At 40.4% G+C, this 15,878-nt stretch overlaps 1 protein-coding gene across 1 annotated transcript; it reads right to left on the bottom strand.

The window, feature by feature from the left end:
* Window positions 1–963: 963 nt before the first annotated feature.
* Window positions 964–12,945, bottom strand: LOC112161901 (core histone macro-H2A.2; the record flags this gene model as incomplete). Its single annotated transcript, XM_024297439.2, is given in 9 exon segments — window positions 964–2,652; window positions 3,986–4,160; window positions 5,251–5,340; window positions 5,430–5,529; window positions 5,833–5,937; window positions 6,089–6,286; window positions 7,053–7,159; window positions 8,903–9,080; window positions 12,549–12,945. Coding segments are annotated over 8 exon segments (1,113 nt in total). The 5' UTR covers window positions 9,075–9,080; window positions 12,549–12,945.
* Between the last annotated feature and the right edge of the window lie 2,933 nt (window positions 12,946–15,878).

The raw sequence follows: 15,878 nt of genomic DNA, 5'->3' as shown, positions 1-15,878 counted from the left end.
ACGGGGGTTCATTTGTGACATAAATACTAATGTTTTATTGCAGTTTAAGAAAAATCACGATTTTCACCGCACGAGGCCTTTAAGGCCAACTTAGCTAATATTTTAACTACCTATTAACTTCAACATTTTTAGTTATCATCTTCAGTGTTTTCAGCTATCAATTTCAGCATCTTCAGCGGACAAATTCAGCTTACATCATTCACACTAGCATTATCACAGGTAATGCTGTATATCTAGTTCATAATTATTTTAAAAAGTTACATATTTAAAATTTTAGTTTTAGAGTGTTGAATAAATGTTTATCCTCTTGGTGACCTAAGGTGTGTTTTGGGCTTCGGCCCCCTGTGTGATTGAGTTTGACACCCTGATATAGATCATTTCCTTTCTGCGATCCACACAGAGCTAGGGGTGTGTTTTAGCCACAGTCTGGCGATACGATTCATATGACCATACATATGTGTCAATACGATGTTTTGCTGCGTTCTAGAACTGCTCAAAGGAGGCTCAGTGTTCCATGCTGCCAAATAGTGGTTAAGGTGGAAAACAAGACGCTGAACTACATTTTTGCTCATACATAATAGAATATCTTCTTGGCACCATTTTATATTGATATAAGTATTGCGATAACTCATTGATATTTTCTTACTCTCCTACACAGAACAAAACCTGGTTGTGTTTTCAGCAACGAGTCACAAAAACCATCTGAGCATCTGAAAACATCTGAGTTTTATTTGAAAGCAGAATGAGAACCACAGTTATCAGAAACTACAGAGAAAGAAAATCAGTTCTGGTCTATTTGTACATGGAATGTAAAAACATCAGAGAAACGGAGGAAACCACTGAGGTCCTCTGTTCTGGGAAGAATGGGAACGTCTGAAGGAACAAACTGAAAAGCACTGACAAACACCCCCAGAGCAGACTCCACATCAGGGGCCCTACTGCTGTAGCTACACCACTCACAACTAGGGTTGGGCACCGAAGTTCGGTTCCAAGTAGGAACCGTTAGGATTTACGCTGTTCTACCGGAACCGAAAGCAGCTGCTGCAAACGGCGCCGCATTTCAGTGCCAAGTGTGAGTGAAAGTCTGTTGGTCGTGGAGATGTCAATCACTCCTACTCTCTTCAGTCGTTGAAGTTCTGGCCAATCCCTGCCTTCCCTGCGATAGTGGGCGGGCTCATACAAGACCGCTGACGAGCGCACGCCGCCCAGCGTTTGAATGTCTGGCTGCATTTATGTGGAGAGAAAATAGACTCCGATTTGTATGAGCGTAATTCTTGATTTGTGCGTAAATTAGGATTTGTGCGAGCATTCTTGATTTGTAACTCATATATTACGTTTTGTGCAAAAGTAAAAAAAAAAAAATTACAAAATAAAAAAAAAACATTTACACATGCACAAATTAAAATTACAACAGCTTGAAACTAATTACACATGCAAATCTTTAAAAAAAATGACACACAGATCACCTCTTACTCACACAAAACCTCAGTTACACACAAATCTATAGTGAGACTTATTTCACGTCTCGGAGATTCGTCTGTAAGTGATGCGTTTACATACTACTAGAATGCTCGTTCATCAGAGTTTTCTTAACAGCCGTTTTAAACTTAATTAAAAGTTATGCACAAATCCTAAATTATGCATGCACAAATCAAGAATATGCACGCACAAATTCTAATTTATGCACCAATCATGAATTGAGCATCCGCAAATCGGAGTGAGTCGATTTTCTCTCCATAATTTCACAGCAGATGCTGAAGTTTGACAGGTCACTGCGTCGCATCAGCCAATCAGGAACTCGGCTTTAAGCACGTGATGTTTTCAGTGACCCTAAAATACTAACCCAATACGAGCGTCCTGTCACAGTGCGACGGTTCTCTGGCTGCAGCCAGACAGACTCCCGGACTGTGGCAGGGACCCCGGGGAGCGGGCAGCCAGCTCGGTTCTCCTCACTGTGATATTTTACTTGTTTTCGTGGAGACAATAAAAAACAAAAAGGTCCCCTTTTTCCCCGGATTAATGCAGGACAGCCTTCAAACTCAGTAACAGTCGCAGAAACAGCGGAGCGAGGTTAAAACCACGGTAACCCCGAGATTAGCTCAGGATCACATGACAGGTGGCGAGCAGCGAATTCGCTGTGCGGTGAGAGAGTGGCGGGCCGCAGGTTTGTGGCTCGGAGGTTGTGGAGCTCTGATTTAATGGGAACAGCCGGCACGTTGAAAAACTGAGGACACCCAAAACGTCATTGTTTGACATGACGGTCTTAAATCAAACGTGATTTGGGAATGAAAATGTGTTGACTTTGAAAGATGTTGGCATCATTTTTATCACTGAAGTACCGAAAAGGGCACCTATTAGAAACCGAAACCAAAGAACCGCTTTGGCACCAGAACCACATAAAACCCAATCGGTGCCCAACCCTACTCACAACATGAGCAACAGTTAGAAAAACAAGCCCCCCCCCGCCCACCCCACACCTGCAACCCTCACTTGGTGTCCAGCTTGGCCATTTCCTGGAGGTAAATGCCGATGCTCTCACTGTCGAACAGAACAAAGTAAATGTTTTTCAGAGACGAGCTGCTGGAGGACACAAAGTGGTTGGAGATGGCCTTGAGGATGAGCTGAGCTGCCGTCTGCTTGGGGAATCCGTTCCTGGAAGAAGAATCAGAATGAGATCTGGCGGTAGCGCCTCCTGCTGGGAGGAAGCTGCAGCTGCAAGTTACATCTGCTTCTCATTGAATACGTTTGTGGAAAAGGTAAATACTAGCACAGGAAAATGATTAATTTAACGAATTCATCGCAAACTGGAAAAAAAATTCATCGCTTTTTAAAATGTATTAAAATTTTTTAACTAATTTCAAACTGGAAAAAAAATTATTGCAATTGTTTTAATCAATGAAAATTTTTAACTAATTAATTGGAAACCTGGAAAAAAATTAATCGCAATTTTATTGATTAAAAAGTTTAATTAATCGCAAACCTGGAAAAAAAATATTGCTTTTTTTAACTGAGTAAAAGTTTTAACTAATTAATCACAAACCTGGAAAAATAAATGAATCACGATTACTTTTTGTTTTAGGTACTGCATTTGCTGACCACTTATCTGTGAATAATCACACTATAAAATCACACACAAAACTGTACATTTATGATCAGATTAATCACACTTTTAGGCTGTGATTAATCACTATGTTTTACTAGATACACTTTAAATGACAAATAAACAAAAGCAAGTCAGAGAAAATGTTCCTTCATTTTTTATTGTCTGAATAGTTTCAATTTATCAACCCAGAAGTGTAAATTGTGTGTAAAAAAAACCCAACGAAGTGTTTTAACGCACGTGATGGAAGCCTGAACCGCCGAGGCAAAGCGAAGGATGTTTCTTCACAAGGTGTAGTTAGGTAAGAGATGATAACCACAGAGTGTGTTATGACAAATGAATGCATGAAGCGGAGGCCTGAAGCACGTCGGACCATCTCTTCAGCAAAGTGCGTTCATTTCTCATAATACATTCTTCAAGGGGCATTATCCCACTTATACCACGGTCATTTACCAAAAAATGAATAATATATTTATTCAAGATTAACTTTATTTCTCCCCGCAGGGAAGTTCGGTAAACTAAACCAGTACGACTTCGGTATGACTTTATTCTTGCTATTTCTTCTGTTTAGATCAATTATTTCACATAAACCAGGCTATTTGATAAGTGATGCAGCTCGTTGTCACGGTAACATGACAACATATAAAAATATAAACATATGAAAATAAATTTATTCTGAAAAAAACGACTAAACCAGAGCTGTCTGCACTGGAATAAAAGGAAAATTCTGTTTTTAACAGGTTCTTGTAGCATTTTTCTGGGCATGTATTAAGAAAATTAAGTTTCACATTACATTTCTGAGCATTTCTTTATTCAAATTGATGTGAATCAGGAGAAGATGATTGTCGTAAAGAGAAGACGTTCTGCTGAGAGTTTGGCGCTCACCGTCCAGCTGGGAGTGAAGGGAAAGCCACAGACTTCAGCTTCTTCTCCTCAGCTGCTGTGAGGCAGTTCTTCACCGACTTCTCCAGCTGATCCTCGCACTTTTCTGAGCCCCACTGAGGGACGTTGCAGTGGATGACGAAGCGGGCCGCCATCCCGCTGGCCTGGCTCACCGCCACTACGGGAAAGAAAGGAAAACCTGAAGAAGGAACGCTTTTCAGATCTGTGGAGATTTCTGTCCAAACGAGATTCAAATACGATCCTTATTAAAAGGTGATTCTGTTCATAGCAGGTGATGAACTCCCATCATAACCTTTGTGATCATACACATGATGTTCGACTGTCTCCTTTCACTTCACAAGCCGCCGAAGAGCCTGCTGATAACTTTTGGAGAGATTTTTTTGCCACCATATTACAAGCTACAGTCACAGTTTTGAGATCAACATTTTCTAAATTACAAACAAAATATAAAGTCATACGAAAAAAAAAATAATAATATGCAAATAAAAAAAATTAATATTTGGTTTCAAAAACTTTTTTTTGCTTTAAAAAATATTTTTGTCTTTGCAAAATTTTTTGCAAGCAAAAAAAAAGTTTTTGTTTGCAAACTTTTTTTTTGCTTTCAACTTATATTTTTGCGATTGCAGCACAAACATTTTTAGATGCGTAGTGCCTCATCTCGCTTTCGTCTTATCTTTGATTTTGACTTTTAGTTTTAATTTGAAAAACAAATAATATTATTTCATCTAATTTTTTTCATAACATTTTAAAATGAACTTGACCTTGTTTTTGACTTTGAGAGGGGATTTGTACATTTTTAATTTACCTCTACATGTTTGATCTTTGCTGTAAAACATAAAGATTGTTTGATCTCTGTTTTTGAAGTTTCTGCAATTAAAAAAAAATGTCTACATTTAGTTGTGTTTTTGTACAGTTTCAAGTTCATTGTAGAATTATTCAGTATCATAATGAAAAAATATTTGAAGCAGAAGAATTGGGGGTTGTACTATGTAAAGGATATTAAGCATCGCAAAAATAACAACTGCTTTAAAGGTAAATTGTTAAAGATAATTTTAAAGTAGTTTTTAAAAAAAGCTAAATAAGGCCCTGGACTACTAAGGGTTCAAGTTTTTTTTTAGATTTTAATAAAAAAAAAAAATAAAAAGAAATAACATTTAAATTCCTAATAGAAAGCCTCAGACGTTCTGTATTTCCTCTGCAGATGTCAGGAGCTCAGAGGTTGGCAGTTTTTCCTGGACCTTCAGTACCTGATGCCACCTCCAGGGGGCCCTGTGCTTTCCTCAGCTCCTTCACTCCCTCCAGGAATTCTCTGCCTCCAGCTTTTTCCAGCGCGCCTCCTGAAAGGAGCAAGACGATGAAGGGGGATCCAGGAGGGATCCAGGGGGGATCCAGGAGGTCAGGACGTCCCGTGGAGTCTGAGCCTTACCCACTCCGTCTTTGAGGTCCATCTCTGCGTTGGTTGGGTTGATTATGGCCTCCACCTTGATGGAGCCGATCTTGCTGATTTCACTCTCTGTTAGTGACAGCTGCAGAGTCACAAAAGCATCGGAAGATTTTGCTCAGGTTAACTGTTTAAATCAGCACGGTAACTGTGTTGGTGGAGAAGCTGCTGCTGTCACTCAATCAGGTGTTTTATATATAAAGTCAAACAAAACTCAGAACATTTCAACAGGAAATGAAAGTATGAACAGTTGAAAAGTAGCTATAATAAAATGATGATTATAATTATAAGATCGAGTTTGTGAAAGTTTTTTTTTGTTTCCATGGTAACGCGTTCCACACCTCCAGATTGAAAAAGCTGGTTCCTCTCTGAGCTTTCTTTCTTTTACCTTTTGTCCGAGGAATAAGCTCTTGGCTGACAGGATGGTGAATCCGTCTCCAGGCCCGTCCTCCATGGCAGACGTTGCTACTGAGTCTCTGTCGTTGTCAGCGCCCTTTGACAGAGGAAGGGGAAGTCTTTGTTAGGTCACCTGCTGTTAGAAACGTCACTTCCTGTTAGCTCCTTAAACTTCAGCATGACAAACATCTTCCCTTTTACCCGCAGACATCACTAACATGAAGGTTGAGGAGAGACAGAGACCGTACCTTAGGCCGGCGGCCTCGCTTGCCTTTGACCTTCTTGATGGCTTTGACGGGCTTCTTGCTTTTTGAGCGCTCCTCCTGTTTTTCAGGGGCGGACGTCTGGCTGTCCGTCTTCACCCGGCTTCCTCTCTTCTTAGAGAGCAGCTCCGGGTGGATCCGAGGCAGAACCCCCCCGTTGGATATGGTTACTCCCCTCAGAAGCTGAGAGGGGACACGGACACGTCACGCTCCTGGATTTATCATCAGCTGCTCGGCTATGTGGTGCAGCGTGTCGCACTCTGATCATCGAGTTTGACCCACACGCTGTGACCACATCTGCTGTTAGCAGAAACTATTACAGATACAGAGTTTTCACCAAGCTCACTGTTTTACCAACATCTTCTTCTAGATCAGTGGTGTCAAACTCAATCACACAGGGGCCAAAATCCAAAACACACCTTAGGTCACGGGTCAGACAGGATAAACATTTACTGAACACTCTAAAACTACATTTTTATAACTTTAAAACCATAACTTTTTATGAACTAGATATATAGCATTACCTGTAATAATGCTAGTGCTTAAGGTGTACGTGGAATTTGGCTAATGAAGATGCTAGTGCTGATAGCTGAAAATGCTGAAGCTGATAACTGGACTAAAATATTAGCTAAATGCCAAATTAGGCTAAAAAAAGCTTAGGTTACTTTGCTGCGATGGCGGGTCTGTGCCCCCGTACTAATTACTCTGTTGTAACAAACAGAGGCCAAATTCTCTTCATCTCTTCACCTTTAGCAGGAAAAATTGAAACAGTAAAAAGTAGTTGTTAAAAGTTGTTTTCTCTGATATTTGGATCTTGAACTGTCTGTAAAAGTATAACCTGCATGAACACCACGGACTGGACCTGTGTTAAAGCTACAACATATCACTACAATCACAAAGGTTTTCTCTATGTGTGAAGTTCCTTCAGCAACCATCAGATGACGCTCACCTGGTTGAGCTCCTCATCGTTGGCCACAGCCAGCTTGATGTGTCGCGGCGTTATTCGACCCTTCTTGTTATCTCGGGCTGCATTTCCTGCCAGCTCCAAAATCTCAGCTGCAGAGACAAACACGGAGCAGAAAAAAGCAGTTTACTTTTGACTCGTTTCCACTGAGCGGTCCAAACCGGACTGGACCAGACCGGCACTTTGAGCGTTTACATGATAAAACTGACTCATTGAGCAGGACCGACTCGTAGCATTATTAGTCCCCCGTTGGTTGCAGGTCCATTGGAAAATGGAACAGACCAGTAAGGACGGAGCATCATAACTTATAACTTTTCATAACTCTCCGTTTGGAGGGTTCAATGAAGGGGAGGGGAGAAGCGAAGAATTCTGATCGGGCTTTTGAGTCGGTTGCAAATAATACTAAATTCTTTGCATATACAAAATACCAGAACCCCCCCAAAAAAGTAGCTGACGGACAACCTCCTTTGTTGTCATTACCTTTTGCTGTAGTCACACAGCTATCTCATCGGTCTACACCCAGCATGCGCCTCGATGGTCCAACATCCAATGGAAGCGCTCGCTTGAACTGTCTGGATCGTTCTATACTGGCCAGGAGAGGACTAGTGCGGTACAAACCGCTCAGTGGAAATTAGGCATTAGGAGTGGTACGGTACAGTTAATTCTGGTGAGTATTTCCACTCAGTTAAGCCTCGCTTCCACTGAGCGGTTTGTTCTCATGGCGCATGCGTGGTGTTGACCAGTAGCATGCAGCAAGCTCACCCTGCATCACACCGTCGCCAAGGATGGCAGTTCCACTGCAGACCAGCCTTTGCTGTAGTCTGCAGACAATTCCAATATAGACTTGTCACTAGGGCTGCCACGATTAGTCGACTAATCGATGACTAATCGACTATTAAAAAATCAACGACTAATTTAATAGTCGATTAGTCGTTACTTTATGTTATATGGAGTCAGACTGTAGTAAAGTTGAAAGTTATAATGGTATTCTGCTAGATTTATGGACTATTTTGGCATTTATTAAGGTTTTGTAGGCTATTTTAGAGTTTAGCTAATATTTCAGCTACATGCTAGCTGTTTTGGCTAATTTAAGCTTTTTTAGGTTAATTTGGCATTTAACAAATATTTTAGCTGGTAGCATCTTCAGCTCCCAAATTCAGCTTACAGTATTCAGACTAGTATTTTCGCAGATAATGATAGTGTGAATATATCTAGTTTTTAGTTTGTTAAAAGCTAATGATGGTTAAGATGTGTTTTACATCCAGTTTGCCCATGATCTGATTAGTCGACTAATTGGAAAAAATAATTGGTGATTAGTCGACTATTAAAATAATCGTTTGTGGCAGCCCTACTTATGACCAAAAGAGTACACAGAAATCGCAAAAATCCAAATGCTAACAAACGTTAGCTTAAATGAGCGCTATATTGGCGCTTTCTAATGTCGTCATCACTTTCTGCCAATCAACAGGGGGCTACAGCGGCTGCGCCCCAACCGTTTAGTTCCACCTTTTCAATGGACCTACAACCAATGGGGTCCCCAAGAGCTACGGTTCAATACTGTTTAATGGGTCCATGATACAATGGAAACGTTCAAAGTACCGGACTGTACCGGATCAGAGGAAACAGCTTTTGTGTCAGAACTGTTCTCTGATGTTGTCCTTGTTTTCTCTGTTCTGTCATGTTGTTGTGAAGTCATGAGAAAGATTTCAGCAGACACTGATGAAGAGTGAGTTTCTGTTTTAAACACATTGATGTTCTAAAGAAGACTTTGGGTTGGGGGTTCTCCACTGTTAGGAAAGGTCGCTCCTGGAGCTCAAGGCTTGGCGCTTTCATACCTGCCAGGTACTCGATGACAGCTGCCATGTAGACCGGTGCCCCCATGCCGATGCGGTATTTGTGCGTGCCGGTACGCAGGTACCTCATCATCCTCCCCACCGGGAAAATGACACCTGCCCGGGATGATCGGGACAGCTTGGTGACCTTCTTCTTTCCTCCTCTGGCTGACATTTTACTCTGGACAAACAAAAAGTCAGAGTTTAGCATGCATTTCAATGTTTGGATACTGTTTATGTTCCTGTGCAGTCATTAAAAAAGGACTAGAGGACCAATGCCGACATAAAAAACAAGTAAAAAGTCACATCTGGTAAACAAAAACAGATCCTGAAGCAAAAACTTTTATAATTTAACAGACTGCTGATCCCATCTAAAGGTTAAATTAATTTAACCTTTATGGCCTGTCTTCTTTGACTGTAATTCAAGTTTTTGGAGAACTTTTGTCCCACTCGTCATAAAGTATTACTTCATTTCCAAGAATGCACTAAAGTTTTTTTTAAAACAAAAAAGTTTTTTTTTTTTTTTTCAAAGAAACCTTCCAAACTGGATTTTTTCTTTCAAAATATTCTTTAATATTTAAATGTGAATCCTTTTTTTGTTTTCAATTCTCCAAATTTGATGACATTTGAAATCAGGGGTGTGAAACTCGATCACACAGGGGCCAAAAACCAAAACTCACCTTAGGTCACGGGCAGAACAAGATAAACATTTATTGAACACTCTAAAACTACATTTTTAAAACTTTAAAACCGTAACTTTTTAACATAATTGTGAACTAGATATAAAGCATTACCTGTGATAATGCTAGTGTGAATGCTGTAAAATGAATTTGGTCACTGAAGATGCTGATGGTCGAAGATGCTGAAATCGATAGATAAAACCGCTGAAGCTGATAGCCAACTAGAATATTAGCTAAATGCTAAATTATCCTAAAAAAAAAAAATCCTTAATTAACCAAAAACAGCTAGCATGTTGCTGAGATGTTAGCTAAACTCCAAAATAGAATAAAAAAAGTCCAAAATAGTCCAAAAAGCTATCAGAATGCCAGTTTTTAAAACTTTAAAAGATAAAAGCCAAGCTTTTTCTTTTACAAGGCTTGCTGTTGTTCACCTTTCAGCACGTCCCGTCTGGGGTCGCCACAGCAAGTTAGCTTTTACTTATTCACATACATGGGTGGTTTGGCACAGAGTTTAAGTCAGATGCCCTTCCTGACACAACCCTGTATTTTATCTGGACTGGGGACTGGCACACTTGGGCCTCCTTGTGGTTACATCATAGGGCTGTAGTGGGACGGGTCTACCCATGGACAGTACCTAAAGAGAACTGGACTGATCATCCTCTCCCCCATCGCATTCCAAATAGGAAGTAGCTGCTGGTTCCAAAAAGCAAAAATCCCACAGACTTCTATGGAGAAACTATTACTCTGTCATTCAGTTTGTCAGAATATCCCTTCTTGCTCTGGTGTCTCTTTTTAGCATGGTCTTGCTAAACCTTTTTGTTTTCATGATATATTTTCTTCATCACTAGTTATATGAGGGGATGCCCGCTGGCCCCACCTCAAAACGTTCAAAGCATTTGATTGACAGATTCTCTGACCAATAACTGCTTATTAAAGTCGCCTGGTCCCAAAAAGGCAAAAGCAGGCGATATCCATACTGCAGAAAAATGGTGACTGAATTGACTTCATTTCAGCCTTGTTTTGGCCATCTCTATTTATTTCAGTGGTCTTGCCTAAGAACCCCTATTGGTGAAGGCAGTATAATCGTAGCTGAATAGTTTGTGGGTATTGGTCAGTAGTTTATCCAGTGGAGGAGCAAGAACATTTATAAAGTGGGAGCAAAGGACTTTAGAAAAAGGGGAAATGAAAACAGCAGTGTAAGGCCTTTATATCAAAATACATATTTCAAACTGTTTATTATTGTTATTAATATTTAGGGTTGGGCATTGATAATAATTACCAGAAACGATTTGATTTGATTCACAAAAGGCTGGATCAATTCAATTCTAATTTTTTTCCGATTCTTCAATTCAATTTTAGTTTACACATGAATACACATTTATTTAGAAATACATAAATAATCTTCTACATGATTTGAATGTATTCATATTAATCTTATACAATTCACATACTGTAAAATGTATCAGTGAAATAATGAGTTTGTTAATAGCAAACAATGTTTGATGGATTCTCAAACTGAGAAGCTACAATTGTTCTGCTTCTCCTGGAGGGCGTTACAGTTTGACCACGAGGTGGCTATTGCACTATAGTATTACAATTTATTCCAGAAGAAGACAGTATGAGTAAAAAGCAGTGCTTTAGATGGAAACTTTAAAAATATTTCCTTAAAAGAGTTCCGAAAATTCATACCTGTTAAGTTTATAAAGATGCTCATGTAATTAGCAATTAGCATTAGCCATCCTAAGGTAAATCCCATTATACGTTAGCATCAAGCTAGCGGACTTTAGCTTTATGAGTTAAATCGGTCCCTATTTTTATGAATCTATTATTTATCTGTTAAGTTTAAATATATTCAAATTGATTTGTTAATTTATCAACCCAGCCGTGTTAATAATAAAACAGCAGTTATTTTAGCTGAGGTTCTATTGCTAATGCCTGAAGAAGCTTGTATTGATGATTTCTTAACCTTTGTTAGTAACAATCCTAATATTAACTTAAAAATTGTAGGGGGTGGGGCATGTTGTGGGCAAAGCTTCTTGCCCCCCCCCCCTGCTCCGCCCCTAAATTTATCCCAATAGTGTCAGTTTTCTGGTCTATGCCCAAAACATGTATTCTTTTGGGTTTTAATTAAAACACATTTATTTGATTTTTTTTTTTTAACTGGTACAAAAGCAGATGTAAGTTGTATCTATATAGAAATTTCTAAGTTATCTGGTAAAATAAAATTGGCTCATTTTAATGTTATGTAAATAACACATGTATCTGTTTCCTTTCTTCATATAATATTGAGTGAACGTCCATGGTCAGTTTTTAGCCCGGTTCGGGGTCAGAAAGACCCACATTCGTCCGCTCGGTGCGACACTGAGGGCAGGAGTGTAACGGAAAATGTGGTTTCCATTGTAAACAGAGAGAGCCGCGCGCGCGCGCTGATAGGCTGCGGCCTGTAGTGCAGCTCGCGCGCGCTTCACATGTATGACCGACATATGTGACCCACGAGCCCTTCACTGACTCACTGCCTCGCGGCTTGTTGAGGAGCTAGTTCCGCCGCGTTGGAGCCCGCGAGCCCGCTGACCAATGCTACAAACAAATGTGTCGCGAACGTTTCGACGTCGACTTTCCAGAAGGACTGTCCTGTTATTTAAACCCTGGAAAAGTCTGTCATCGCGCGCGGATAACCGAGTCTTTATCCGCGCGCACTGATTTACCGAGACTTTTTAGTCTGCCGTGAGACGACGGCGGCGTTTTCCTAGTTCAACCTAATGACTCCGAGCACAACCTGCGGGGCACTTGTTATTCCACAACGAAATGTTTGGTGGAACGAGCCGTTTCTTTAAGCCAGTCCCCGCCCGCCCCTTCTCCTTCCATTAGTCTGTTTAATCATCACACGGCTGTGAAGCGTCCCTTCAATCCGGATGTGCGCCGAGCCGTGACAAAACAGCAGAAACGCACAAAACATTCCGCGTTATTACCTGTTTGCGCCGTTTGAGACGTGAATCAGCCGAGCGCGAGACGCTTGCTCGAGGAAGGCGCTGGGTTGAGTTTCGGCCTTGCCTTTAATAATATTTTCCCTCCTAACCTTAGAAGAAGAAGAAAACCAGCTAGGCAGTGACAGAACGGCGCAGTCGGGTTGGAGGCTGGCTCTGTGCTACCGATGCTGCAAAGGGGAAAAATTTAGCAGAGGGAAAATCCTGCAAAAAACGCCCCCCCAACATGGCTTCGGAGGGGGAAATTACAGACACTACACATGCAATAGCAGAGAAAAGCGAAGCACTGAAAACAAACCGAACAGATGAAAATGTTCCAATAAACTGAGCGTTAAATGATGTTTTAGTGTGGTTTGCTGCTGGCGCTGCAGGCCACAGATAAAAGAGGATTCCTGCAGGCGGATGACAGCCACAGCAGCCAATAACAACGCTGCACTGAGCCTCTGATCTGTCAGCAATGATCCTCACCTGACTGAAGGATGTGTACTCGTTATTGGTTACAAAACATAAACATTCTTTATTACACTCTTTAGTCCCAGCGGTGGAAAAACAGAAGAAAAACGCTCAAAGGTAAGTCATTTGTTGGTTATGTCTGCTGTATTTGTCAAATATGCTGTATACACATGATACACAGCAGAGATTAAATTTCTTTCCTCTTAATCCACAGTGCAAGCAGCAATAATAATAAAAACAGTATGGAAAAAATTTACAAAAGGAAGTATAAAAGAATGCATTGGAAAGTTGCATTACCTGCAATAATACTTATGTGAATGCTTTTTACTGAAAGCATATGCTAAAGATGCTGAAGCTTTTTGCTGGAAATGGTGACACAATTTACTTTGAAGGGATTTGCTGAAAATGCAAAATGTTGAATTTGTTAATGTCAGTGTTTCACAAACGCACGAGTGTTGCACAAATGTGCAAACAAAAACACAATAAATGTTTCATAAATTCACAATAAATGCTTCAAAGACATAATTTTTATGTGGGCTTGTATTATAAACTCACAGATCATGTAAATTGCAGAATGTGTATTTTAAAACCCCCTCTCATTTGTTAATCTCTCCATATTTGTGAGTGTGGTGAATTTTGAGACTCTCATAACATAACCAGTCAACAAATGTCTTCATTGGATAATGAATCTGTCAATCAAACTCATTAGCAAAACAGGTGTGTTTGCTTTCAGCCAATCATATGCCCCCTTAGATTTTCCCCACACTTTCAAATGTCTGAAATGTTCAACAATTCAAGGGATCAAGCATGCCGGAAAGGACTGCCGACAGGGATCCGTTTTAACCCGGAAGTTTGCATTTATTGTATCATCCCCTCGTTGTACATCTTATTGAATAATGAGTTGAGACGTTCTGTTTAGCCAAGTGACCTGTGTGGATGCTTTATGAACAGTTCAGCTAAGTCGTTTGCATAGCTCACCCACTGCTAATTAGCTTAGCTCAAATACTGTGCAGTCATATTGGTTGAAAGAAAAAATGTATATGATGGTGTTGTCAAGTTTTATACCTGGTGTACTTCTTTACACAACATGAGTGCAGCATTTTGTCCAGGTGTAACTACACTCAACTACAGGGTCTTCAAAACAAGTCGGCTCCTGACACAAGTTGTTCCATCTGTGAGTGAAGTAGTCACTGGCTAGCAGCTACCCTTCTTCTTCTTTTCCTTTGGGCTTTTCCCTTCAGGGGTCGCCACAGCGAATCAGTTCCCTCCATCTAAGCCTGTCTTCAGCATCCTCCACTCTAACACCAGCCACCTTCATGTCTTCATTCACTGCATCCATAAACCTCCTCTTTGGTCTTCCTCTAGACCTCTTTCCTGCAGCTCTAGACTCAGCATCCTTCTACCAATATATTCACTGTCTCTCCTCTGAACATGTCCAAACCATCTCAGTCTGGCCTCTCTGACTTTATCTCCAAAACCTCTAACATGTGCTGTCCCTCTGATGTATTCATTCCTGATCCTATCCATCCTGGTCACTCCCAAAGAGAACCTCAGCATCTTCATCTCTGCTACCTCCAGCTACCCTATGCTTCTTTTATTTCTTCGCAGAAAATAATCAGACATAATTGACACCCACCACTTACAAGCATTTTTTCTGTTTGGTGAGTGAAAGCTAGAGTAAATGTAGCCATAAATTACCCTCCCCGCCCGTCACTCCTGTTAATTCACCTCAGAGTATCATTTGGCGGATGAAGCAGCATAAACACATGACGGTTTTTAACATAATTCAGACAAAACTGGGGGTAAACCTGCCAGATTTACAGCAGCAAAAGAGAGTTTAATAAGGAATGAAAAGGTGTTGATTTGCAGGCGGCGGTGTTGTTACACACTGAAGCTATGCCAACTAGCTGCTCCATGTGTTGCCTATATCTAAGCATGAATGGGTTGAAGTCAGACCACATTTTCAACCCAAACTTTAAGACGTGGCAGACAATAGTCGGGTTACTAAATATTTGGAGATTACGTGGGTAAATATCTAAAGAAAAAAGTCACCATAGTTCAAATATTAATTAAAAAAAGAAAATGTAAACAAGCACAAAATTGTATTAATGCTAAACGGATGACGGTGCTGTCTAATAAGTGATTTATGAATATGATTAGTCTCCAACATATTTTTTTAGTAGATGTAATGGGGATTCGCTGCATTATGTCTCTCAGCAAGACGTCCTTGACCAGAAAAACATTGAAGACCTCTGTATCTCCAAAATGAAAAATAAAGAAAATGCACACTGTTTGCTAACATAGTTAATTTATTCCCATATAGGGAATTCCCACACATCTTCAGAAAGGCTGCCGATCAGTCAAAGGGGAAAAGGTGCATCTCCTCTCCTGCCACATCTGTTGATAAAACAACTGTCTTTAATGTGTATGTTCTTTCAAGACCCACTGAATTTACACCAAAGGACTCTGCAGAAGAGCTAATGCTTGCCACTGCTGGCCTTGGAAGATTCCTTTAGCAGAGAACTGGGGACACAGTCAAGTAATTAGTCTGCATAATTATTAATACATACTCATCATTTGCAACGTTTTAAGTTATTTTCTCGACTTTTCTTTTTTTAAGATTGAAGCTCAGCTTTTTCCGACATTTCCCAAGTTAAAAACACTCAATTGAGGCTGGATGTTTTAAAAGTCCACAGGTAGAATTGTAAATTTTCAGGGATTAATTCATGTTAAAACCTCAAAATGGAACACACATGACGTAGTGGAAGAGCAGACGCCCCATCTACAAGGCTGGCTCTACAGTGGCTCCAGCCTGTGGCCCCTTTTGAGGAATATCACTCCCTGTCTCCCCAGTGTATACTC

This window comes from Oryzias melastigma, linkage group LG15 (genome assembly GCF_002922805.2).
Source record: "Oryzias melastigma strain HK-1 linkage group LG15, ASM292280v2, whole genome shotgun sequence".
In the NCBI taxonomy this organism is placed as follows: Eukaryota; Metazoa; Chordata; class Actinopteri; order Beloniformes; family Adrianichthyidae; genus Oryzias; species Oryzias melastigma.
This window is presented reverse-complemented; position numbering and strand designations above follow the sequence as displayed.